Genomic DNA, 25,804 nt, shown 5'->3' with positions numbered 1-25,804 from the left:
CTACCACTCAATTGCACTTATTTCACATGCTAGCAAGGTAAAACTCAAAATCCTCCAAGCTAGACTTCAACAGTATGTGAACTGAGAACTTCCAGGTTTGGATTTGAACTGGAAGGAAGGGTTGTTAGACAAATGAGGGTGCTCTGTCGTAAGGTTCCATAAAGCCTTCCTGTGATCTAGATAAACTTTCTCTGTGCCAGTTCCATATAAATTTAATTTCTAAAGAAAGATTTAGACCACATTTATTTTGTGATATTCACGGCATATAAGTAAAGGCTGACTTAGGTCTGCTTTAGACACAAGAGAGGAAAAACCAAAGTTTGGCAATCTTGAACTTGCTTTTGTAACTTCTTGACAGCACTAACTTCTGGATCAGAAATGCAATATGGGTTCAAAGTTCCAGGATCATAGAGCAGGTAGAAGATTTCCAAGAAAGTCCCTTTGGTAGAATGAGTATCCGTACAGACCACAGTAAGGCTATTTGCGAAGCTTCACCACAGTGATGCTGCTGTATTGTTGACTTTCAAACTGGAAAATAACCCAAAGGGGCAAGGGGGTTAGTGATGCTCCGGATGAAGCATTCCCTAAAGCATGCTGTGTGGACTCAGGTTGGCAAAGGGCATGTGATCCGACAACTTCATGAACCGTTATGGTGAAGTCATGAGTTTCCTTCCTGTAGGACTGCTGTGAACTTTCATATACTGAATCTCCAAGATGGGGAATGTCATATATACAGTTTCCCTGAATTCCCTGGCCATGAACTCTAGTCATCTTTCAGGGCTTGTCCTCTATAGAGTACACTTTTAGAAATAGAACAGCAGTGATATAATGGTTTTAAAGCCATTGGGCATGTACCATCTGCCAGACACCATGTTAGTACTTTATAAATTCCATCTTATTTTATTCTCACAGCTTTCTAAAATAGGCACTAGTTTTATCTCCATTTTGCAGATGAGGAAACTGAGGTTCAGTTCAAGTCATTTAGTGTGTCGGCAAGTGGCCAAGTAAGAATCTGATTTCAAAAAGGGACCATATCAGTTATTTCATCCTAAACTTAGAGTTCACTCTCCTCTCATATACTCAAGCCTGAAGCTGTGGCCTTACTTAGCACTCACTGTGTATGGATCACTTTTCACAAGAATTCTTGTTATTCCTGTAAGCATCTCTATTATCATAATCAGTCCGGGTCCTTATGAATAGAATGTAATAATTCAGTGCATTTCTGCAGGATTGTAGAAATGACATGTACGAGCATCAGCGTTAGAACTGTCAAGTCACATGCTGTACTGCTATGTCCATGCTTTATGGTGTGTGTCAACTGTGGCAAATAAACCACTCAGCATTTGCCCCTTCTACCTTGTTTAGACTGTAATTGGAGAGGGATTAATTTATGCTTATTGCAGACAGTAAGCTAAAGCTCATTTATCATGAGTGTTCGTTCCTCAGCAAAACGCACACAAACCCACCTAGTAATGCTGGGCAAACTGCGACATGCATCTGAGGTTGTGTGGAGCAGCAATAGTCCTGTTTATATTCAGACACAGATCGGCAAGCAGGAGTCGCCCACGGAACACAGAGGGCAGCAGTACTCAACCTCTCTCTGCTGCTGCCTGCTTCTTGCCGCTGAGCAGTGACTCGTGATGCAAAGATGGCTGGGGGAGAGCATACGTATTAGACCTCGGGATACAGAAGCTCATTTTCCCGAAACAATGTGCTAATTTCTTAACATTGTTCATGCCGCATACTTGTAAGTGATGATTTGAGTGGGAATCATTTAGATTTGAAAGATCTCAGCTTGTGATGGGGAGATAGAGGGGGAGGAAGGGAACAGAAGGGACGCTGAGTCCGTTTGTGTGTTTGCTTTCTGTGTCAGTGAGAACCTGGCTGCAGCAATTTCCTCACTTTAGTTTTACGTTTATTTCAAATGCCAACCCTTTCAAGCAGCCTTAGTATTCTTCCTGGTTTCTGCATAACACTATGTTCTGCTTGTTCTGAAAGGGCATTCAGCTGGGAATCAGAGGTTCAGCTAACACAGCTACTTGCTTTTACTCATCCTTACATTCCACAGCTTCTCCCTGAGCCTCCCTTAATTCCCTGTCAAACGTGGGGTTTGCATTAGAAGATTACCTTTAATTGCTTTCCAGCATTACTTCCAAAAGTGTTAGAATGGTATTGTGATAATGTTCAGAGAAAAATAGAGTGAGACTTTTATCTTTTAGAGTTACAGAGGAAATTATATAATAGCTGAGACTTGCTTCAACATAATCCAGTGTTGGGGTTGTGGGCACTGGACAGGGGTAGAAATAAAATAACATTGTCTTTGGGTTGATGGTTATTGAAGAGTGATGGATGCATGAGGGTTCATTCTCTGTACACTTATCATTGATAAATTGTTGTTTAGTTGCTAGGTTGTATCTGACTCTTTTACAACCCTATAACCTGCCAGGCTCTTCTGTCTGTCCAGTTTCCCAGGCAAGAATGCTGGAGTGGGTTGCCATTTCCTTCTCCAGGGTATCTTCCTGACCCAGGGACTGAACCCATTTCTCCTGCATTGGCAGACAGATTCTTTACCACTGAGCCACCAGGGAAGCCCACCACCCATAAAAACACACATGCCCATGTATGGGCATATACATATTATCAGAGTTTAAGAGTGTACGACCTGGGATTCTCATTGGTCCTTTGAAAACATAAGAATACTTTGACCTTGTCACTTGTTAATTTGCTTCATGTGCTTTACTTTTAGCCTTTATCCCCATTCTCAGAAATATCTTTTAAAATTCCAGATATCTCCTGCTGAAATTAGCCCAGGGTTGAAGTATATAGAAAAGTGTGTGTGTGTGTGTGTGTGAGAGAGAGAGAGAGAGAGAGAAAAGGGACTTTAAGTCTTAATTCTTTCATTTACTAGTCCTAAGAGACTAGTGTTGAAGTTTGCCTAAGTAAACGGGAGAGACCTTCACTTTTCAGTTTCGAGCCAAAAGCACGTTTGCCTTGGGTGTTCTGTTCAGTGAACCCCTCCAGTCTCCTCACACACACTTCACAGCTTAAGTGCTGCTTGACTTAGGGAGGAGAATCAAAGATGTAGCTTCGTTTTAGCCCTTCCAAAAAGCTAATTCTACTAAAACAATAAACCTGTTTTCTGAGAAAGAGGGCTTGATTCGTATTTTTCGCCAAAACTGGTGTATGGAATTTCCAGTCATAATTACTGCATGCCTGGGATGTAATCGTTGAATTGCCAGACAGAGTGGAAGCAGCCTTGGGTCTTGTTCGAAACCATCAGCTTTGCAGACACCTATCCTGATGTTTTGTATCTGGGTGACCAGAACATTGTGCTCTTGGCTCTCAACAGAGAAGAACCACAGAAAATGGTGCTTAAGGTCACTTGCATTCCTGGATATTGGGCTTTGCTAAAATTGACAGAAGGTAAAGGTCAGCGTCCAGGCTTCTAAGGGGTATGCGTGGTTTGCCTTTTATGCTGGAGCTATGCTATGTTTGCAAAATATCCGTGTTCGAGAGGGTGAAAATTAATTGCAAAGTCATTAAAGTAGAGCAGGCTGACCCTGGGCTGGAGGAGGGGGTTTTGGAGGTGGAGAGAGATGCTCCACAGAGCCGCGCTCTAGGAGCAATGTCAGGGAGGGAGAATCTTTCATGGGTGCCAAGGCATCTGTTTGGTCCAAGAGGAGGACTCACTGCCTCTGAGAGGCTGGCGCCTCCTGGCACGAGCTGTCTGGACTTTGGCAAGTTACAGAGACGATGCTGGATTTCACATCTTTCCTCCCGCATCCGAGCAGCTGCCCTCGTAAAATATTCACTTAGCCATCAGTTTCCTATGTGTAAAAAATATAAGCAACCAGTTCTCTCACATGACAACTGCTGGGATAGGAGTAAGAGGGGTTGGATAATTCATGAAAATATTCCTGCTGGTAGTGTTTCTGGTTTACTGCATTACTTAGTGGGAAAAGCTTGCATTCAGAGTATAGAAAAATTTAACAATTATATTATAAATATTGATTCCAAGCAATAATAGTAGTAGCAATAAAAGCTAAGACTCATAAAGGGCTTACTATGTGCCTAACAATGTTATCCATGCTTTATGTACATCAATTCATTTAAGCCTCACAAAAGCCCAATGAGACACGTACTTTTATTTTCAGCTCCCCCCATCAGTCATGGGAAGGTGAAGTAACTTGCCCAGCAGCTAACAACCAGCATGTGGTAGGGCAGGCCTTGGACCTAAGCGGTCTGGCTCCACAGTCTGTGCTTGAAATCGTTCCACTGCACTTCTTGAACAGGCCAGTTGGAGTGTTCTGGGGCCTGGGACTGGCTCAGATGCACCCACATGTCCGGCCATGTGAGGTACCTCTTGTGTGCACATCCCACGCAGCACTGCGGGATGCATCATGCCTCCGTATGAACACACCCCAAGCCTGTCACAGAGTAACGCCCACCCCCTGCCCACTGGTGATTGTGCCTTGCTTTTCCCCCGTAGCCCCGCTGGTGGACCTCACTCCAACCCACAGTGGCTCTGCCATGCTGATGCTGCTGTCCGTGGTGTTTGTGGGGCTGGCGGTGTTCGTCATCTACAAGTTCAAAAGGTGCGTGTCCCCCTCCACAATCTCCCTCCTTCCCTCCTCCTTCTCCCCGACAGGTTCAGAAGCCTTTGTGGCCATGATGTACACGTCCCGTGCTCAGCAGTGATGGTTTCTGTTAATGTTTTAGGAAGATCCCGGGGATTAATGTTTATGCCCAGATGCAGAATGAGAAAGAACGAGAGATGGTCAGTCGAGTCAGTCACCCTGAAAGCAGGCCCTATGTCCCTCAGACTGACCTCAGGCGGCCTGGCCAGCTGATAGATGAGAAGGTGGAGTCCCAGCTCATAGGTAAATGATTCCTGGTAGCCCTCAGCTCTTCAGCCTGAGTAGTCAATGGCTGGCTCTCTCTCTAACCCCTCTCTGGCTTGACGTAACCACTTTCTATGCTCTAACATCCCTAAGAGAAACAGCTAAGATGCCTCTTTTCCCCGCTTCCTTCCTTTAGAAAAGAGAGAAAAAAAAAAAAAGCTTTCTCGCTCCGGTCTAGTTTTTTCTCTTCTGAGTTTATTCCTTTTTTGCAAAAACGCTTGCTGAAACATTGGGCTTCAAGTGTTCATGGGCAAAGACCAGAATATGTGCTCTAACAGTATATGAGAAGGACAGAGCTCAGAGGCTAGAGCTGCTGATCCTAGAGGGTTGGGAAGGTTTTGGGAGCCAGGGTTTATAATGACCAGAGCAAGCCACTGTACCCTCACCTTGAGACAGTTCTAAGGACGGAAGACTGCTCCAGAACACATATAGAAGAAAGACTGATCACCCTGGTGTTTTTTTTTTTTTTTAATCTAGCTTTAATCTAAAACTGTCCCCCAGGAAACATGGAACCTAAGAATTCTGAGGACAAAAGCCATCAAGTTGGCAGGACATGTCAGGAGTGAAGTTTCCTGGAGAGAGCACTGGAGGGTTAGATTGTTCTAGAGCAGCTGGCAGATTTCTTCCTCCTTTTCACGGAACTGTGCCCTACCAGAAGTCTTAAAATGGATTTCAGTATAATTCAGTAGGGCTCACGCTGCCTGGAAAGAAAGCATGGGAATCCAACAGCTAGGTGTAGAAAGTCTCAGGGTAATTGCTATATTCTGCTATTTATTGTAGAGGGAATTTCCCAGGAAATTAGATAAATCCGTGAAGCCACCATTGTGATCCATTTCTCTCTTAGTCTCCTCCTGTCTGGTGGCCATAGAGTTGAAGCTGTAAATGTTCCCCTTTAGACCCTGCCTGGCTGATTCTGATGGATACATTGTTATATAAGCATTCCTGCTTTACTCTGATTTGATAATGCCAAACCACCTAGAAGGTCCTTACCTAGGACTGTTCATCTGAAACCTGGAAAAGAAAGGAAAAACAGTGCTTAGAGGGAAACAGCATCCTCTCTTTAAACAGTCTGGGAGAGTTCTGCGGCTATGTTAAGGGGAAATTTAAATGTGCTGCCTGGCTTGCATGGGAGGTAGTAATAACCACAGCGCCCACATCTGGTGTCCAGTTTTCACAGCGTGCTTCCTTTTATTTGGGGAGACAAGGTGATAAATGAGTAATTGCTTTGGGTTAAAAAGAAAAAGGTTTTTTTGGTCTTCAAGTCCAGAGAAGCGTTCACCCTGTCTATTTATTTCTAAAGCTTCTAAGTGCATTTTTGTGGGTCGTTTGGTTTTCAATCCCATTTCCATGGGGTGTGAAGCATAGGCACTGTTTGCTTTATTGAAGTAGCAATCCCTCCTTCACCAGGAACAGCTCCCAGCGCGTTGCAACGTGTCTGACACCTTTCCATTTCCAGTGTCATTAAATGAGTAAGTGTTACACGTTTTCTCTTAGGAGAGTAGCTTTACCCTCCCCTCCCTCCCCTTCTACTCAACCTGGTGACTCATCTCTCCGATTGCAAAGAGCAAGACACGCCACTCCACCTTCAACGCCAAAGCGGGGATCGGCTGGGGCTCAATTTGCCATTTAAGGAAAACCCCCAAAGGCTACAGGCGACCTGCTGATCAGGAAAGAATTTCGCTCTTGTCAAGTGCATCCTTCTCCATGACCACTAACTTTGTGTTTTGTTTTTTTTTTCCCTTTGTTGTTCTGTTTCCTATCAGGAAGTATTTCCATAGTTGCTGAGAATCAAAGCACAAAAGAAATCCCTACCTATGTAAATGTTTGACTGGAGGACGCCAGTAAAAACAAAAACAAATAAAATAAAAACAATCAAAATCCAAACAGACAAACAAACACTCACTGCATCGGGACTTTTTAATTCTTCAGACACAACAAGGGTTTTTAGCTTTAAGCCTGTGCATGTGGACAGTACCTTGAGAACATGCTCGGAGGGGCAGTGTACAGGTGCTCTATTTTAATGGAAAAAACACTCCCCTCCCCCTTTCTTCTCTCTCTTTTTTCTGATCGGTCGTGTTTGTAGAAAATTCCTAACATATATAGGCCAAGGAAATCTGCATGTATTTTTGGAAATATTCTTGGCTCTAGATTTAACTGCTCTTTTAGCACTATATGCTGATGGGTGGAATAGCCACCCCGGCTCTTTTCACAAGACACAAAGACATGCACAGGAGTTCAAAACCCTGAGCTGTTCCTCTGTTCCACTTTCCTTGTTGCTATTTTCCCCTTCTAAGTTATCTTGGGGAGCTCTGTTGGCTGATAGCGGTCACAAGGTGGCCTTTTCCATTCTGAGTGGCCATAGGGACAAAGAAGCAACTTCAGGTTCCATGGATGCAGGCAGAATAGGGAAGGAAGGACAGAAGGAAGGAAAGAAGGCAGGGGGGCAAGTGTGTCAAAAGTGGACCAGGGTTTCCCATTCCCCCTTCCAATCGTGACGACTTCTCCTCTAGCTTTCCCTATTCCTGCCCTGTGTAGGAAACAGAATCCCAGTTACCCGCATTCTGACCTTCCCATTTGTCTGCTCTCCTCGTGTGGTCAGATCTGTCAATGCCTTTGTATCTCTTCCTTCTAGTCCCCAACTTATCCTACAACAGCTCCTGCCTTTTCTTCCCAAACACGTTGCTAGATTCTGGACTTTCATCCTGATGTTCCTTAAAAACTGACCTCGCCTCTGCCAACCCTGCCTCCACCACCCAAAGTTTCTGATCTCTGTGTCAGCTTTGCACAAGCCCACGCATGCAGCCTCCATATACACCCTGCCCTGCAGGGGTCAGCTTCATGGTTTGTTTGTTTTTTTTTTGTCTCCTCCTGTAGAACCTGCCTTTTCTAAATATCCTTGCCTTTCCCCACCTGGAAACACATAATGTGTGTGAAAGAGTTGAGATATGCAAAGCAATTCAAACCTGGCCCATGTATCTTAGAAAAGAAAGTGTACGAATGAATGGTGGTTTTTCCTCACAGCTTAACAAATATCTCCTGCAGTCAGATTCCAGAAGATTCTTGTGAGAAATGTTCTGCATGTGTTACTGTATGGCAGGGCAATTTCCTCCTGTGATGGTTGCCATTACCCGGCATTTCTTCTCTTACAGTAGAATGAAATTATTTGTAAAATAAAACCGATGTTAAGCAGAAGAAGAACCTAGTTAATGGATTTAATGTTTAAGAGTGTCAAAAGTCTAAGAATATATCGAGGTCTTGTCATATTGGGATGGGATTGTGATTATGAAGGATGACCCTAGACTTCTTACACGTGTGCTCTCTGCTCTGTGAGTCTCATAGTATCAGCAAAGGACAATTTAATAAGCGTAAAGGGGTGGAGTTAGCAGACTCAAGCAGATTGGCTCAAAGCAGGAAGAAATCCCCTTTCTCCCAGGGCCATCAGGAAAGAAGGTCCAGAGAGAGTGGGAAACAAAAAATATGTCCAACAGCAGCCCTTGGAGTATTATGGATTGGATAAAGCCCACTCTAAAATATAAGAGAAAGGACAATGGCAGTGTCCTAGAGGATCCTGATGACCCCTGCCTTTGTGTAGCTCAAGTAGGGAAGAGTGGCAAAGCTTCTGAGTTAATCAAGCAGAAGGGTTTATGGTTGAAGATGCTTGGTATGAATCTGGGAAACAGATTATGCCTGAGGCCACCATCTATTTGTAGAACTCAATTGATCCCCAACCTGCCAGGCTTCCTATCCCGTAGGAAACATCTTCATTGATCCTCTTCAGTTGGAGCCTCCCAAATTTAATCTGGAAGACAGTGTTTGGAAACCAAACGAGGCTCATTCACAACAGAACAGGGAGTCATCAGAGTTGCAGTTCAATTAATTTTAATTGGAAAACTACGAAAAAGGGAATAATACTCAATCTAGCACAGTGCCTTGCTTAGAATAGGTATTAAGAAAATTATGTGTTGAAAAAATAAATGAATACATGAGAAGACATAGGGAAGAAGGGGCTTGTAAGTCCTCATCTAAAGCAGAGGTGGAGATGAGATGCCTGGCGTTTTGGAAAGTGATCACAGATGGCCAGTTCTAGATTCAGCATCTCCAAGGTCCTCATGTTCCTCTCCTTAGAGCTCCCTCCCACCTAAAGGAGACTGGTGAGGCAAAGTATATTGCTCAGAGGGGATCTTATTGTTCATATGATCTAGCTCCATGGTTCTCAAAGTGTGGCACCCAGAGACCAGCAGTAGCAGTATCACCTCAGACTTGTTAGAAATGCAGATTTTATGTCCCCTTAAGGTCAAGGAAATGGCAACTCACTCCAGTGTTCTTGCCTGGAGAATCCCAGGGATGGGGGAGCCTGGTGGGCTTCCATCTATGGGGTCACACAGAGTCGGACACAACTGAAGTTGACTTAGCAGCAGCAGCAGCAACCTCAGACCTACTGAATTAGAAACTGCAGAATTGGGGCCCAGAAGACTGTTTTTACAAGCTCTTTAAGTGGTTCTGCAATACACTAAAGTTTGAGAACCATCCCGGGAGGCCACACCAGCTCAGTCCCAAAGAGAATGTAGTGATGAGAGCCTGCCAATGGGAGGGACCCAAGTGCCTACCTACTCACTAACAGCAGGTACAAACACATTGAGGAGTTTGGTGGGCTCAAGGTCAGAGGAGTGGGTGGGGAGGGATGGATGGGAAAGGTAAGATTCAGGGCAAACTGCAAATCTGATATTGAAACATTTTCCAAAATCCCAGAGGGCAAGCTGCTCATGCTCCACTCTGAACTACCCAACCAAGGTTTCCTCCTTTGCCTTATTTTTAATTGGATTCACTCTCCAAAATGCAGAGTTTGCTTTGTTTTTTTTCAGAAGTTCCAAACAGCAACTTTGAGAGCAATGGGGTGCTTGGCAGCTGTTCTGTGTTTTCCAGGATTCCAACTGAGCATTGAAATTCCCTCATTTGCCAACTTATTTTTATAGGAAGCCAATTAAAAAAAAAAGTTTTCTTATAGTATTGGAACTACTTCTAATTTTAAAATGACTTTTTTGATGTATTTTTTGTTAAATACTATGTAGTGTAATGTATAATTGCTCTTGTTTATTGCTTTTACAGTGATATTTATTAAACAGATAACGTCTCTAAAATCTACGCCTCAAGGTGTTTCTTTTATTCCAAACCTCGGTGTTCAGTCCAGATATAGAAGCGCTAAATCTATAGGGTTTCGTAAAGGCTAAATGCATGAGAGTTTAGTAAGCATCACAGGTTTGAGGGCTTTGTGTTTGGGGGGTTTTGTTTTTTGCTGTTGAAGTAGGGTATATATATAATCTACTGCCTGAATTCTACCGGCATTTCAGTTGACTGTATAATGTCTGTTGCTTTACTATTGCTTTATTCTATTTAAAAATCACCCTAAGCTGGTTACATTGGAATGAGTACCATTCTTACTTTTTGTTCCTTTAAAATGAGAAATTATTGATATGAAACAAATCATTCAAATTTGTTCAGAAGCTTGTAGTTACTGAAGGACCAAACCTGAATGTAATGGACTGAAACTTGGGGAGAGGGAAGAGCTCAAATGTTAGAGTAATTATGGCTTTGCTACAGGAATCAGGACAATGGAGTTTTCCTCCCACCTCCAGCAGCTGTGTGACCTTGAGCAGAGCTTTAGTGTCCTCATGTGGATAATTTGAAGGAAAAGGACACCTCCCAGAACTGTATTCTGAGTGGGCGAGTCATGTCCAAGAGTTCCAAATAGCTGACTTAAACTTGGTGGAAAATAAAGAAGTGGACTGGATCCAAATCCATTTGGCCTTGTGGTGTGTTTTCTCGGTCAACGTTTTGTACTTGTCTTTCGTTGAAACATTTGTGCAGACACAAAGCCCTCCAAAGCCTTTACAAAGACCTGATGGGCTCAGAATGGCATTGCTTCATTAGAGCGGTCTCACTATGCATGGGAATTTCTGTTATTTTTCAGGTGGGCTTTCACCTTTCCTTTAACACAGACTAAACTTTCCTTCTGACCCCTCATTATTTTTCAGGCCTATACTGTTTTTCTCCATCAGGAGCAATCTAGCTCCTGTGTCACTGAGGGTGAAAGTCACTCAGTCGTGTCCAACTCTTTGTGACCCCATGGACAGTCCATGGCATTCTCCAGGCCAGCATACTGGAGTGGGTAGCCTTTCCCTTCTCCAGGGGATCTTCCCAACCCGGAAATTGAACCCAGGTCTCCCGCATAGCAGGCAGATTCTTCACCAGCTGAGCTCGAATTCATAGTATGTCACTGAGGGTACAGGCAGTCAAACAAAAGTCATCCCTGGAGATTTCAGACAGAGAGGATTTAATACAGGAAATTTGTTGCTTGAGTAACTGAAGAGACAGGATGCCAATATGGGGGAAGGTGAAGCAACTCCAAGATAAACATCAACAGGAGGCCTCTATCTTCCCTGGGCTGGAAAAGATCCCAGAGATCCCCAGAGCCCAGGACCCAGGACCACCAGATGGAAGCTGAAGTCATGGAGGACGTGTGTGGAAGAAACTGGAGCCACGGAGGAGACACAGCCTTTGTCAGCATTGCTGCCCTAGCAGAGGAGAGGGAGTGGGGAGCTTGCTCTAGGCCTCCCGTCTCCCGCCAGTGTTTCCCACTGGCTAAACCCAGCCACACACAAGGCAGTGGGCAGTGGAGCCTGGCAAATAGTTTTCTGAGTTACTAAGTAGAAAAAGGAGGAGTGGGAAGTGGACTTGAGAAGCACAGATGGATAATTGGCACAGTGCTTATTTCAAGTTCTGCCCACTTCAAATCCAACAAATCTCCTTCCATCCAAAGATGCTTACTAAATAGTCGGCGCTCCTTTCTCTATGCCATTCTTTCACATATAAGCCTTTAAACAGCACATATTTAAAATATGGCATTATGCTTCTGTATGTCCTTTTATACCTTTCTCACCAAGTTCTATGCTCATTTAGGGGAGAATCTTCTATTTTTCATTTCACCCCTTCAGCCTGTAGCTGACAGCACTGGACATCACCATTAGGGGGCACTAGATAAATGTTCGCTGAAACAACCTTGGACTTTCAGTTTGGTGTTGCAAGTCCATTTCATTAAGCAAAGACCTCTGAGATGCCCTCCTGGGTCAGACTCCCCTACCCAGCTAGCACCTCCAATTACATGTTCAGTTGGTGTTTGTCAAGCATCAACACATCCTCACGCTTCGTCTCTGATACCACTCAAGCTGCTGTATTCAGGGAGCTATTTTTATGTATTAATTTAAGAGAAATAATTGCAGTTTAGGAAAAAAAAAAAAACTCCCTAGAATGTAGCAAGAAAAACAAAGGCCTAAGTCTGGTTTCTGAACCCTTATGTAATTTGTTTTCTATTTCTTAGGGGTTAATAGTATTTTGAAAAAGTGTTAGGCTCACTCATAATGAGGGAATCCCAAATTAATTTCAGATGATCATATATAAGGAAATAGCTGTTATAGTTTTCATGTTAAACACACAAAAAAGGATCTTTGGTTTACAAAATACAAATAATTATTAATCCATTGTGGTGCAGACTTTTTAGGTAGTTATAATACAGCTGCGAACAAAGCTGATAATATGTCTGCCTTCATGCCACCTCATGCGACGAGTTGACTCACTGGAAAAGACTCTGATGCTGGGAAAGGTTGGGGGCGGGAGGAGAAGGGGACAACAGAGAATGAGATGGCTGGATGGCATCACCGACTCTGTGGACATGAGTTTGAGTGTACTCCGGGAGTTGGTGATGGACAGGGAGGCCTGGCGTGCTGTGATTCATGGGGTCGCAGAGAGTCGGACACGACTGAGCGACTGAACTGAACTGAACTCATGGGGATATATTCTAATAGGGGCAAATAAGAAAATTTAATATAACATGTACAATGCTATCCTCTATATAATTTAGAGATATTTATAGGTAAATAAAAAGGGAACAGAGTGACTGGGGATGGGAGAGGAGGAAGTTGGTCCCCAGCTTCTCTGAGATCTGAGAGCTGAAAAGGAACTAGTCATTCAGAGACATATACATTGTTAAGTGGTTAAAAAAATACACAAATATAACACTTTTCTTAAAGAGGACCTGACATTTGCTTGTGAAAGTGGTCACTGGAGTCCTGATAGCTTGTGGTATTTTAAAGGTGTAGAGGGAGTGATCGGAAATCCAGTAGAGGATTGTGCTGCCAAATGGATGGCATGGCTCAACACAAGAGGCAGATGGAGGCCACTGGTAGGTGTATGTATATGTTAAAAGTAGTTTGGATATACTGGTAAAAGGAAGAAGTCTCACTTGACAGCAAAGGGGAAAGATAAGAAATACACCAGTTCTTCTTTCCTCCCCCTCAGCATTAGCCTAAGGACTTCTGCTGTGGAGACTGGCAGCCACCTCACCCTGCAGACCTTAGAACACCACCCACTTTCTAGCAGCCACAACTGATATTTAGAGATATGATTCTGGCCCCAAGAATGTTCAACTGTGGTCAAAACTCTTTGTTAAAGAAGATGATAGTGAGAAAAGGTATGCTGATAGTATGAAAAGGTGTAATTGGTGTTGTTGTTTAGTCTCTCAGTCATGTCCAACTCTTTGTGACCCCATGGACTTCAGCACACCAGGTTTCTCTGTCTTTCACGATGCCCTAGAGTTTACTCAGACTCATGTCCAGTGACTCAGTGATGTCACCCAACCATCCAACCATCTCATCCTCTGTTGCCCCCTTCTCCTTTTGCCCTCAATCTTTCCCAGCATCAGGGTCTTTTCCAGTGACTCAGCTCTTTGCATCAGGTGGCCAAAGTATCGGAGCTTCAGCTTCAGCATCAGTCCTTCCAGTGAATATTCAGGGTTGATTTCCTTTAGGATGGACTGGTTTGATCTCCTTGCAGTCTAAGGGATTCTCAAAAGGTTTTTCCAACATCACAGTCTGAAAGCATCAATTCTTCAGTTATCTAGATAATAAACACACTCTGTGAACAATAATATTTCAAAAGATGCAAGTGGAGATGTCCTGATGAAAGCTTTTTGCCCATGTAAACATTAAAAATAACTCAGTAGACAGTATTTTTAAATTAACTATTTAACAATAATATATAGTGTATACCTATATAATAAAGTAAAATGTTTCAGTAAAATTGTTTTTTTCTAAAAAATATTTAATAGCCTGAGAAAATTCTCAGGCAATGTTAAGAGAAAGCAGAATTTAAGACTTCGTGTAGTATGAAAATAGCTTCTAGAAAAAATAAGTAGGGGCAGACTATCAGATTGATATATAGGAACATTGGTTATTTCTAACTTGTAAAATGCCAGGTTTTAAAAAATTCTCCTACATCTTTATATATTTGCTATATTTTTCTGAAATGAACATATGTTACTCATATGGTCAGAAAAATACTATTTTAAATAAAATGTATGAGAAATATAGAACAGATCTAAAATATATTTATTACACTAATTATGTAATGATTATGAATGGTTCTATATATAATATGTAAAGTTTAAAGAAAAGTTCAAAATTGTTGGCAATATATACTTAAATATCTTTAGTAAATTAAAAATGACTTCTCTAGATAAAAAATACTTTTTGTTTCATTTTTGTCAATTTATATTTATATTGAGATGAAAACATTTTGCTGTTATGGTACTTGCAGTTTAATTCAGAAAATTTCAAATGTTTAAAATTTTTAAACTGTATAACATGCTGTGTGTATATATATATGTATGTATTATACATGTATATACACACAAATGAATATGATTAATAAAATGTTACAGTATAAATATAATGTAAATGTGAGCATTATTCAGATATGTGCACATGCCTGTATAAATAATTAACAAGGGAAATAATTAACATGACTTTTTTTTTTCACTTTTTTGGGATTTTTTTTCCCCACAGATATAATCTGAAAATACTCTCAGGAAATCTAGAGGGACAGGTAACTATTGAATTCTTTTTATTTCTTTAAATAGGACAGAGAAATAATCACAAAGTTATTTGGTCTACCCAGTATAGCATCCCAATTTTTAGATGTATTTCCAAATGTTCTGTAAGTATCATTTCTTCTTTTTAACCTCTTAATTTTATACAACATGTAACAAGGATGCTGGGGCTTTGGGACAGGAGGATGGAAAGGATTTAACCCAAGTAGGAGACAATGACGTATAAAAGAAGAGGAGAAAAAGGAGGTGATGGATAGTACATTTGCTATGTTATAAGGAATAAGTGATTTAAAACAGGCAAATACTTCAAAGTAGTATGTTCATTTAAATAATACGGGAACCCTGATCTGGAGAGTTTAAGTCACATGTCCAGGGTCACATAGACAGGAGGATAGTAAAGTCAGAATTCCAACCACCTTCCTTCCTGCCCTCCTCCAAGTGAAGTCGCTCAGTCGTGTCCGACTCTTTGCGATCCCATGGACCGTAGTCTACCAGGCTCCTCCGTCCATGGGATTCTCCAGGCAAGAGTACTGGAGTGGGTTGCCATTTCCTTCTCCAGGGGATCTTCCTGACCCAGGGATCGAACCCAGGTCTCCTGCATTGCAGGCAGACGCTTTACCCTCTGAGCCACCCAAATTAGGAGATGGTTTATTTATTTTATTAATTTATTTTTTTTATTTTACAATATTATATTGGTTGGTTTTGCCATACATTGACATGAATTCACCCCAGGTGAGGAGATGGTTTAAAACAGAAAAATTATGTGTTCACACAGTTCCCTACTCCAGATATAGTGGTGGGAAAGTTTACACAAGGAAAAGAGTTATCATTCTTTTGAAAGCTCGCTACAAATCCTGTCTCAGCCTTTGCAGTTGAGTTTCACAAACAAAGACTTAAACCTTCCGACCTTACTTGACTGGTACACAGGGAAGATAGGCCACCTAAGCCCTCCCAGAGGAAAGAACTGATATTTGCTACTAACTCTGGTAAACAAGTAGATATAGAGGAAGTGTTTTCCAAATTCCAGCATGAAGTAACCTGAAACCCAGCAGCTCATGTGCCAGCCAGGGGAGCTGCATGCAAATCGTAGATACAGACATGGTTGGTCCACTGGAGACTGGCTTCCTTACTGATTCTCAAGCCTCTGAATGAGGTTTCTTCCCACTGCCCTCACTGCAGGGCAAGACCTTCCAGCCTCACTCTGGCCCATCCTCACTTTTGGAGTGAAAAGTAATAACCCAGAATGAAGCCTTGAGGTTTTATTATATACAAGCATACTTGACCAAGCATGTTTTTATTTGTAACTGATGAGAGTCTGCAATATTATTACAAATAGGAAAAAAACTGATTGGTTTGGGATGTCCCATTCAGTCATGGTGCCTTATCAGACTTAAGTGGGAAGGAAAACTAAAGCAAGCCTGGAAAGGACTGAGGAGGCAGGTCTGACCCAGGTGAGTGGCTGCTTCTTGACCTCAGTGTACTATCTAAAGAGGCATAAAAATTCTAGATTGTGTTTAGCCCAATTCCATAGGTGAAACATGCAACCTAAAGATTCTGGTCATTGATTACATGAAAAGTCAGGCTGGTGGATGTAATACAGGTGTCCTTAATTATCTGTATCTGTCTTTTATGAATAAGACTCCACTGGGTGTCCTAAAGTTGGGAAGCCAGTAAGGTCTGACCCTGAGGGACAGGGGATAGCAGAAACCAATCAAGGCATCTGGCTTCAATTTAAGTAGATTCTTAGCAGAACAGAGGAGGGGGCTAAAGTCCATACAAAAAACTGAAAACGAGGCCAAATATCGAGGTCTGAGCTATGTGATGGAATAACTAGGATTTGGTAAGAAAGCAAAAAACAAAAAAAACAAGCACACTGGACCCACAATTAAATCATCCAAACTTCTCCCAGACTGAGACTTCTCCCAGACTGAGACTTCTCCTAGACTGAGCTTGTGACGCCTAATACACACTTCAATCCTAGTAACATTGGTTCTGGGACAATGTGGATACACCATTTCCTCCAAACCTTCTGGGAATGAATCATATAGTAATCTCAGAGCTTCTTAGACCGTCTCTCAGAAAGTGACAGGAAGAAACAGCCAGATGAGAGTAACTGCCCATTAGTTATCAAACTCAAACAGATTTTGTCTACACTTTCTTCTTCTCCACTTTCTCCACACTATTCCTCTTCGTTTATCATCTACACTGACCTGGGTTCCAGCTCTGTATAATTTTGTTGTTATTGTTTAGTCCCTAAATCATGTCGGACTCTTTTGCAACCGCATGGACTGTAGCCTGCCAGACTCCTCTGTCCAAGGGATTTCCCAGGCAAGAATACTAAAGTGGGTTGCCATTTCCTTCTCTGGGGGATCTTCCTGACCCAGGGATTGAACCCACGTCTCCAGCATTGGCAGGAGGGTCCTTTATTACTGAGCCACCTGGGAAGCCCCTTTACAATTTTGGAAGACAACAAATAAATTCAGTGTTCAGTAACTGACTCATTTTGAACTCTTCAGTAGGGAAAACTTTACAGTGAGCAAGCAGGTCTGTGTGCTCTGTGTTTAGGCAGATGCACTCCTTTTGGTATAATGTGTGGTAGGCAGTTTCTGGGAAAAACAAAAGCAATGCCAGATGGTTTATTAGGTATATTGCAGTGGTCCACTCTGCATAATTTTATAGGCATTACAAATGGGACTGCCATCCAGTCTCTCCTGGGAAGCAGAGGCAGAAAGTAACTCAGCAGCCGGAGTCCAAATTTTCAGTGCTCGGGGAATATCTTTATTAAGAATCAGGTCTGCCAGAACTGCTTGGCTAGAATTATAGGCTCAGAATTTTAGAGCTGGAGGGGGAATAAGAAATCATTCTGAGTATTTCTTAAGCACTGACTAGGTGCTGGGTCTCATGCTAGAGTGTGGACTTAGCCAGTCACCTCCTGTGACTGAGATATTTTCTCATGGACACATAACAAGTTAGATCATAGCACAGACTCCTGCATCCAGATTAAAGCCTCTTTTCTGCAGCACATTGTTAGCCTCTGTTCTTCTCTCCATGATACCTTTCCTCTCCCATCCTTGAAGAGCACAGACAAGATCCTTGAAATGAATAGAAAAGGATCCAGGAGAAGTGAGAAAAATGACTACCATAAACCCAGGATCTGAGGGTATAGAATGGCCCTCAATCCATGAAAAATAAAGAGTGCATCTATTCATTTGCTGTGTCATTTTTTTCAGCACATGGGATCTGAATAGCTACTAAATCATAGGACAGTCTCTAAGGTGTGTAACTTTAAAGAAGCAGTCTAAGTCATCAACTAGTAATTAAAAAAAAGAAATTCTAAGAAATTCTAACCTTTATTTACATGCTTCAGGGAATATTATTGGGCATGTGAGTCATAATTTTAGCAACAATTTTCAAACCTTTTTCATGCCCTGATTTTTCTTACAACTGTTTGCCACTCTTTGTGCTGCATGCTCAGAGCATATTCGACTCTGTGTGACACCATGGACTGTAGCCCATTTGAATAAATCTTGCTGGAGAATTATATATGTTAGTAAGTCACCCAAAAATCTATAGGAGAAAGTAGATTCAAGCCAATTTGGCAATATGTTCAACTTGAGAAACAAGAGATAAAAAGAAGTTAAACATTAATATGAAATTTAGGGCGTAGAGAATAGCAATGCTATTTAAAAAAGAGAGTCTTGGCAAAGATAAAAAATGATTTCAGGTTTAGATACCTTGCATACAAGAGGCAGTAAAGACACACTGAATGCAGTGGAGAGGAGTACCAGCAGATTTTGTTGTTATTTTATTTGCTCAGTCATGTCTGACTCTTTTGAGACCCTATGGACTATAGCCCACCAGGTTCCTCTATCCATAGGATTTTCCAGGCAAGAATACTGGAGTGGGTTGCCATTTCCTTCTCCAGGGGATCTTCCTGGACCAGGGATCAAACCTGTGTCTCTTGCATTGGAAGGCAGATTCTTTACCACTGAGCCACCAGGAAAGCTAGTACTAGAGATATACAAGGAAATTGAGTGTTATAAGAAGTAGACAAAACTATAAAATCCCAGACATCCAATTCTCTTTAGTGCAGGGGGAAAAAGAATTCTTCATGTAGCATTAGGTCTGGAAGGTGTTCTGTGAACAAGAGGTGCAGTTACAATGGTCATCGTATGTCTTACAGATGCATTTGAGTTATGTTCAGTCTCTGTTTTGACGGAAGGCGGTGGCAAATATAGTGTATTTTAGAAAATTTTGTTAACAATTGTTTTAAAAGACTTTGGCATTTAAGCAGCTATGGTTCTCTTACTTTCAAGTGAAAATAAGAAAACCTCATCTATGTATACTCCTAATGCCCAATGATGGCATGTAAATAAACTAAATGGGGTGTGAAACTTCCATATTTCAGTTATTCTAAAGAAACCAGCAAATCTAGAGGTTTGATTTGCAGATTGTCTTTTGATAATGTTTGATCATTCTTTGTTCTTCAGTTCAAGTTTAACCCATTTCTCACTAAGGCCAGTTACTTAGAAACTAGTAATGCTAGTGAACAGGATTACTAAACTGAATGCTATTCATGAGCTTGGAGTCCCTAATGTCAGAGCCTCACTTCACAGGTTACTAGTGGATTTGCCTTTACCTAAGATCAGTGTCGGAGAAGGCAATGGCAAGCCACTCCAGTACTTTTGCCTAGAAAATCCCATGGACAGAGGAGCCTGGTAGGCTACAGTCCATGGGGTCGCTACTAGTTGGACAAGACTGAGCGACTTCACTTTCACTTTTCACTTTCACACATTGGAGAAGGAAATGGCAACCCACTCCAGTGTTCTTGCCTGGAGAATCCCAGGGATGGCGGAGCCTGGTGGGCTGCCGTCTATGGGGTCGCACAGAGTCGGACACAACTGAAGCGACGTAGCAGCAGCAGCAGCAGCAAGATGTACTGGTATGAATGTGACTCTTGGAGTTAGATTTGGATCAAAGCCCTGGATTTTCCTCTTCCTGATTGTGTAGGCATGGGCAAGTGTTCCTTCTCACTCCTTGCCCTCCCTCTCTTCTGTTTTCTTTTCCTTTATCCTTTTTCTCCTTAAAGCCAGTTGCATAAAATAAAATATACAGCAACTTTGGATGGTTACTGTATAGTTTAAAACCATGATCTATGGAAAATATTTAGTGCAGTCTATATACTAAGTGTATACTAAGAAGTCAGTAAATGCTAGTCAGGAATTCCAGGAACAATAAGGAATACTAGCACAATACAATAGTACAAATGTTCCTGTATCTGGATGATAAGTATGAGTTAAATTCAGTATCATTATGTATTAGCTAAGGTCCCAGAGAAACAGAACAAATAGGATATATTCATAGATTTGTTTTAAAGGGTTCATGAGATGATGGGGGCTAGCAAGTCTGAAATCTGTGGAACAGACCGGCAGACTGGAAGTTCTGATGAGTATTTACTCATAAGACAATCTGGAGACACATTTCCCTCCTCCTCTGGAAAGCTCAATATTTTCTTTAAATATTTTCAACTTATTGGATGAGGCCCACCCACATTATGGGAGCATAATCTGCTGTCCTCAGTCTACCAATTTCAGTATTCATCACATTTAAAAAATATTTCACAGAGATTTTGAGACTACTTTTGACCAAACAACTGGGCACTATAGCCAAATGGACAGTCACTAATTATCACATGTCATCAGCATAACTCCCTGAAATATGCACTGGTCTGGCAGTTAGGTTAACTGAGCTGTTCCTTTGATTCCTCTTTCTCTCTTAGTTCCTGGTCAAGTTACTTATTTCTCTGAGACTTAGATTGATCCTGTAGAAGATATTGTCCTTCCAGTTTTCCATAAATCTTTTAAAAAAGATGGTCAATATGATTATCTCCATGTAGAAGTATTGGTAGATTGTCATTGTCTGTCTAAGACATACCAAACAAATATGTGATAGTCTTAAAGAGGCAAATGTGAGTTTTTTCTGGTTCTTTCAGATATAAGCAAAAGGAGTTTGGCACCTAGGGAGCTGAGAAATATTTACAAGTCACTGCGCACTTTAAGGGCATATCAGGGGGCTGACTCATGCCTGACTACTCTGTCCTCATGGGACAGTTGAACAAAAATAGGCTTTATTTCATCCATATACATATGTTCAGATCAGTTCTGTTCAGTCGTTCAGTCGTGTCCGACTCTTTGCAATCCCATGAATCGCAGCACACCAGGCCTCCCTGTCCATCACCAACTCCCGGAGTTCACTCAAACTCATGTCCACAGAGTCGGTGATGCCATCCATCCATCTCATCCTCTGTCGTCCCCTTCTCCTCCTGCCCCCAGTCCCTCCCAGCATCAGGGTCTTTCCAATGAGTCAACTCTTTGCATGAGGTGGCCAAAGTATTGTAGTTTCAGCTTTAGCATCAGTCCTTCCAATGAACACCAAGGACTGATCTCTTTTAGAATGGACTAACATATGTTAAGATAATTTAAATGGACAGTGTGCATCAGGAATTGAGATGTTTCCATTGTGAACTCAGAGGCATCAGGCAGGAGAAATTGAAAGTCCACCCTTCCTACAACAGCTACTGCTAAGGAGGACTCGACTGGCTTTTTATTTATTTTTTTGCTAAAATTTAAAGCATTGACTATTTTTATACAAGCACATTATCCACAAGGTGAAAGCATGGAGAGAAATAGAACAGTGTAGAGAAACAGAAAAAATACAGAAAATAAAGATCTTAAAAAAATGAATTTTTAATTCAATTTTTAAGAAGGAGGAAAAGGAGAAGAAAGAAGAGGAAGAAAGGAGAGAAAGGAAAGAGGCAGAGAGAAATTTTTCCAGGTACATGATGCATGAAATAATCCTGTCATCAGCTTCACAGAATTATGGTTCCATGTATGGTGAGGAGCATCCAGAGGACTGGAGAAGCCACCCATACTGCTTCAGTTGGCCTCCAGGCCGGGCAGAGATGGCTGGGAGTCCTCTGAGAAGGAAGGGGTATGAGTTGGGTATTTTCCTTTCTAAGAAACCAAGATACTGAAGTGAATTTAATTACAAGTCTAAGTGCAGGAGCCAGAGAATTTAAAATGGCTAATTGAAGAAAACAAAGGAGATTCATATCTATGGTCAAAGTGGGAATAATTTTCAAATATTAAGGACAAACAAGTGTCATGAACTAGCAGGAGACAGAGGGTAAACATTCAGCTAGGGATTTTCAGAAAGCAGCAGCCCTGCAGGAACTGGGCCCAAGCCAAAAGCAATAAAGGCAGAGAGCAGAGAAAAGAGGGCAGTCACACCCCTAACCAAACTAAAGAGTCTAACTGCAGAAAAACCAGATGACCTGACCTGAAGTATAGTATAATCCTAAATTCTTTCTAAATTCTCCTCTTCCATTATATGTAAGAGAAGCATTTTGCCTGAATTTCTTTAAGGAAGAGGGTTTGAAAAGATGGTGAATCTAAAAGTCTCTGTGATCACCATAACAAAGCTATTGCATTCCTTTTTCAGGAATAGGAATGGTATAGGAAATACAGTGTATTACATAGAGAAAGGATAACATTCTCAATTGGCTGAACACCCACTGGAATAGGGAGGATTCTGGGATATAAGGCTGAAGAGATATATTGTAGAGTGATATATTACAGAGTGCCTTGAATACCAGACTAAAAATACAGGACTTTATCTAGTGGGAAGTTTATTTCCAAAGCTTTTGAAAAGTTTTAGCATTGACATGGTATCATCAGAAAGCTCCCTTTAAAGCTGACCTTGGAACAGGATGAAAGATAACTAATAGATTAGTTGTCTATTGCTGCTTAAGACATGACCTCAATACATACCAGTTTAAAGCAACAAACACTTATGTCCTCACAGTTTCCAAGGGGCAAAGATCCAGGAGTGAGTTACTAAGATGGTTCTGCCTCAGGGTAACACAGGAGGTGGCAGTCTAACTCTTGGCCAGGACTATAATCACAGGAAGACTTGAGAAGGCTGGAGGATCCAAAGGTAGCTCAGTCTCATGGCTCTCATAGAGGTCCTTAGATTCTTACCTCACAGCCCTCTCTGCAGGGCTACCTGACACTCTCATGGCATCATGGCTGACTTCCCTTGGAGTGAATGATCCAAGGTCAAGGGAGAGGAAAGGAAGCCTGGTACTTTTAATGACCTAGTCTCTGAAGTCTCACATAGTCACTTCTACTCCTGTTTATTAGAATTTGATCACTAAATTCAACCTACATTCAAGAGGAACTCCACCTCTTGAAGGGAGAGAGAGAAAAGGATTTAAGTAAAACCAATACAGATAGCTTAGCATCTGCATGTTATAGAGATTGTCTGCCTTCCACCTGGTGCCTCCCATCTCAACAGGTATTTGGGACAGGAAAACAAAGTATTAATTGAAGTCTAGTGCAATGATGAAGAGGACCAAACAAGCAAATTTTAGCTAAAGCAGTGTGATGAAAAAATGAATGTCAGGGATAAGATATATGAAATATATTAGGAAGAAATATTTTAGGAAGATATGTTATAAATTAAATGTAAATAAGGAAGGAAAACAAAGGTTATTTTTAAATTTCTTATTTGTAAATTCAGTTCAGTTCAGGCGCTCAGTCATATCTGACACTTTGTGACCACATGGACTGCAGCATGCCAGGCTTCCTTGTCCATCACCAACTCCCGGAGATTACAAAAACTCATGTCTATTGAGTCGGTAATGCCATCCAACCATATCATCCTCTGTTGTCCCCTTCTCCTGCCTTCAATCTTTCCCAGCATCAGGGTCTTTTCATATGAGTCAGTTCTTCACATCAGGTGGTCAAAGTATTGGAGTTTCAGCTTCAGCATCAGTCCTTCCAATGAATATTCAGGACTGATTTCCCTTAGGATTGACTGGTTGGATCTTCTCACAGTCTAAGGGACTCTCAACAGTCTTCTCCAATACCACAGCTCAAAAGCATCAATTCTTCGGCACTCAGCTTTCTTTATAGTCCAACTCTTACATCCATACATGACCACTGGAAAAACCATAGCCTTGACTAGACGGACCTTTGTTGGCAAAGTAATGTCTCTGCTTTTTAATATGCTGTCTAGGTTGGTCATAGCTTTTCTTTCAAGGAACAAGTGTCTTTTAATTTCATGGTGGCGGTTGCCATCTGCAGTGATTTTGGAGCCAAGAAAAATTAAAAAATAAATAAATAATTGTAAATTACCTGTGATAATCAGACCAGGATAGACAGAACTGGTCTGATGATGATGTATTTGGCACAAATAAGAAAGTCAGGGCAAGAGCTGAGGAAAGATGGGAAGATAATGAGTTTACTTTCAGAAAGGTTGCGTTTATGATACTGTGGGGCATGCTGCTAAGTTGCTAAGTCACTTCAGTCATGTCCGACTCTGTGTTACCCCATAGACGGAAGCCCACCAGGCTCCTCTGTCCCTGGGATTCTCCAGGCAAGAACACTGGAGTGGGTTGCCATTTCCTTCTCTAATGTGTGAAAGTGGAAAGTGAAAAATGAAAGTGAAGTCACTCAGTCGTGTCCATCCCTTAGCGACCCCATGGACTGCAGCCTACCAGGCTCCTCCATCCATGGGATTTTCTAGGCAAGAGTACTGGAGTGGCTTGCCATTGCCTTCTCTGTTCTACTGTGGGGCATATCATGTGCTAACTTTAGAAGACTGTTGAAATACTAGCCTGGAAAACTGAACTGTGAGTCTGGGAGAAGGGGCTGGCATGGCCATCGCCTGAACTTGAGCAGTAAGAAAAAACAGACAATAAATGGGCTGGTTGAGGGAGAAAGAGGGAAGAAGGCTCAGTTCACACTCAGGGGAAATACTGACATTTGAGGGAAGGGAGAAAGAAACAGAACTGTTGAAACTGACCAGGAAGAGAATTTGGAATCACTCAGGACCCAAGAGAGAACAGTATTGTAGGAGGAAAGGGAAGATGGACTCAACTGACCCTGTCCCATGCTGAGAGGTCAAGAAGAGTGTGAGTTGTGTGGATAACTGTGTCTGGAAAGAATGCCATCTGTGGCCTCTAATAGTAATAAGAGAGATGGAAAGTAAAGCAAAATCCAGATGGTACAGCATTGAGTGGTGAGTAGAAAACTTCAGTTGTGTGCTAAAAAAGGTTTAAAAACTGGCTCACTAGGGTAGGGCCTGCTTTGAAGCATTGCTGAATTTCATAGTGTAAATACTTTCATCGTAGCCATTTACAAGCTTTCAATGATTTAACAGTTGTCCCCAAAATTCCCAAAAATTTAACAGTTAGTTCTCATTAGCCTGTATGCTCTGGTTGCAGTACATCACCAGAAGGACTGAAAGCTGAATAGGTATATAGGCATTCTTTCAAACATCTTTGGAAACAGACCTGGGAACTTACACTTATGCTCTACAAACATGGAAAGGCAAGATATCATCTCAGAAAGCTTCCGGAAATCCTCATATTATCCAGAGGCCAGAGGAAGTCTCTCTTGGCTCCGCCCTTTGTGCCCCTTTCTATGAGTGTTCCGTGGGCCCCGGGGGTGCACAGGGCCACCTGGAATCCACTTTCCCTTAGTCTCCTTGTCTTTCCTCTTCATCACTCTTCCTCTAGGACCCTCAGAGCAGCTACATTTTTCCATGACCAATCTTTTGCCTTAAACACTCAGTTCTTCATGGATGAAGTATCTAAAAATATAAGCAAACTTCTCATTTTCTAATATCTGTCACCTTGTCATCTCTCGCAGTAGAATTTTGGCATGTCATGCTTAAATCCGTCTTCCCCACCAGGGATAAGAACAATGAGAAATAAAGGGACAAAAGAAGGAGAATCATGCACTCCCACACTTAGAATATATAAAAGGAGACTTCAGAGTGGAAGAGTAGCTACCCATTACTCCCTCTGCTGGAACCCTCCTATTTCTCACTGTCATCCTGATCATGATCACAATGACCTTGATCAGTGACCTCGATCCTGAGCTGCCATGCCTCCACC

At 41.9% G+C, this 25,804-nt stretch overlaps 1 protein-coding gene across 1 annotated transcript in view; it reads left to right on the top strand.

Annotated features, from left to right (window-relative positions):
- Positions 1–5,001, top strand: part of SORCS1 (sortilin related VPS10 domain containing receptor 1) — a 158,848-nt gene extending 153,847 nt beyond the window's left edge. Inside the window, exons 20-21 of the mRNA XM_055424696.2 lie at positions 4,490–4,595; positions 4,720–5,001. Coding sequence (XP_055280671.2) covers positions 4,490–4,595; positions 4,720–4,888 — 275 coding nt within the window. The 3' untranslated portion in view covers positions 4,889–5,001. The remainder of the gene's footprint in view (positions 1–4,489; positions 4,596–4,719) is intronic.
- Positions 5,002–25,804: the final 20,803 nt, after the last annotated feature.

Source organism: Moschus berezovskii, chromosome 12 (assembly GCF_049115385.1).
Source record: "Moschus berezovskii isolate FMDL1 chromosome 12, NW_MosBer_1.0, whole genome shotgun sequence".
Taxonomy (NCBI): Eukaryota; Metazoa; Chordata; class Mammalia; order Artiodactyla; family Moschidae; genus Moschus; species Moschus berezovskii.
This window is presented reverse-complemented; position numbering and strand designations above follow the sequence as displayed.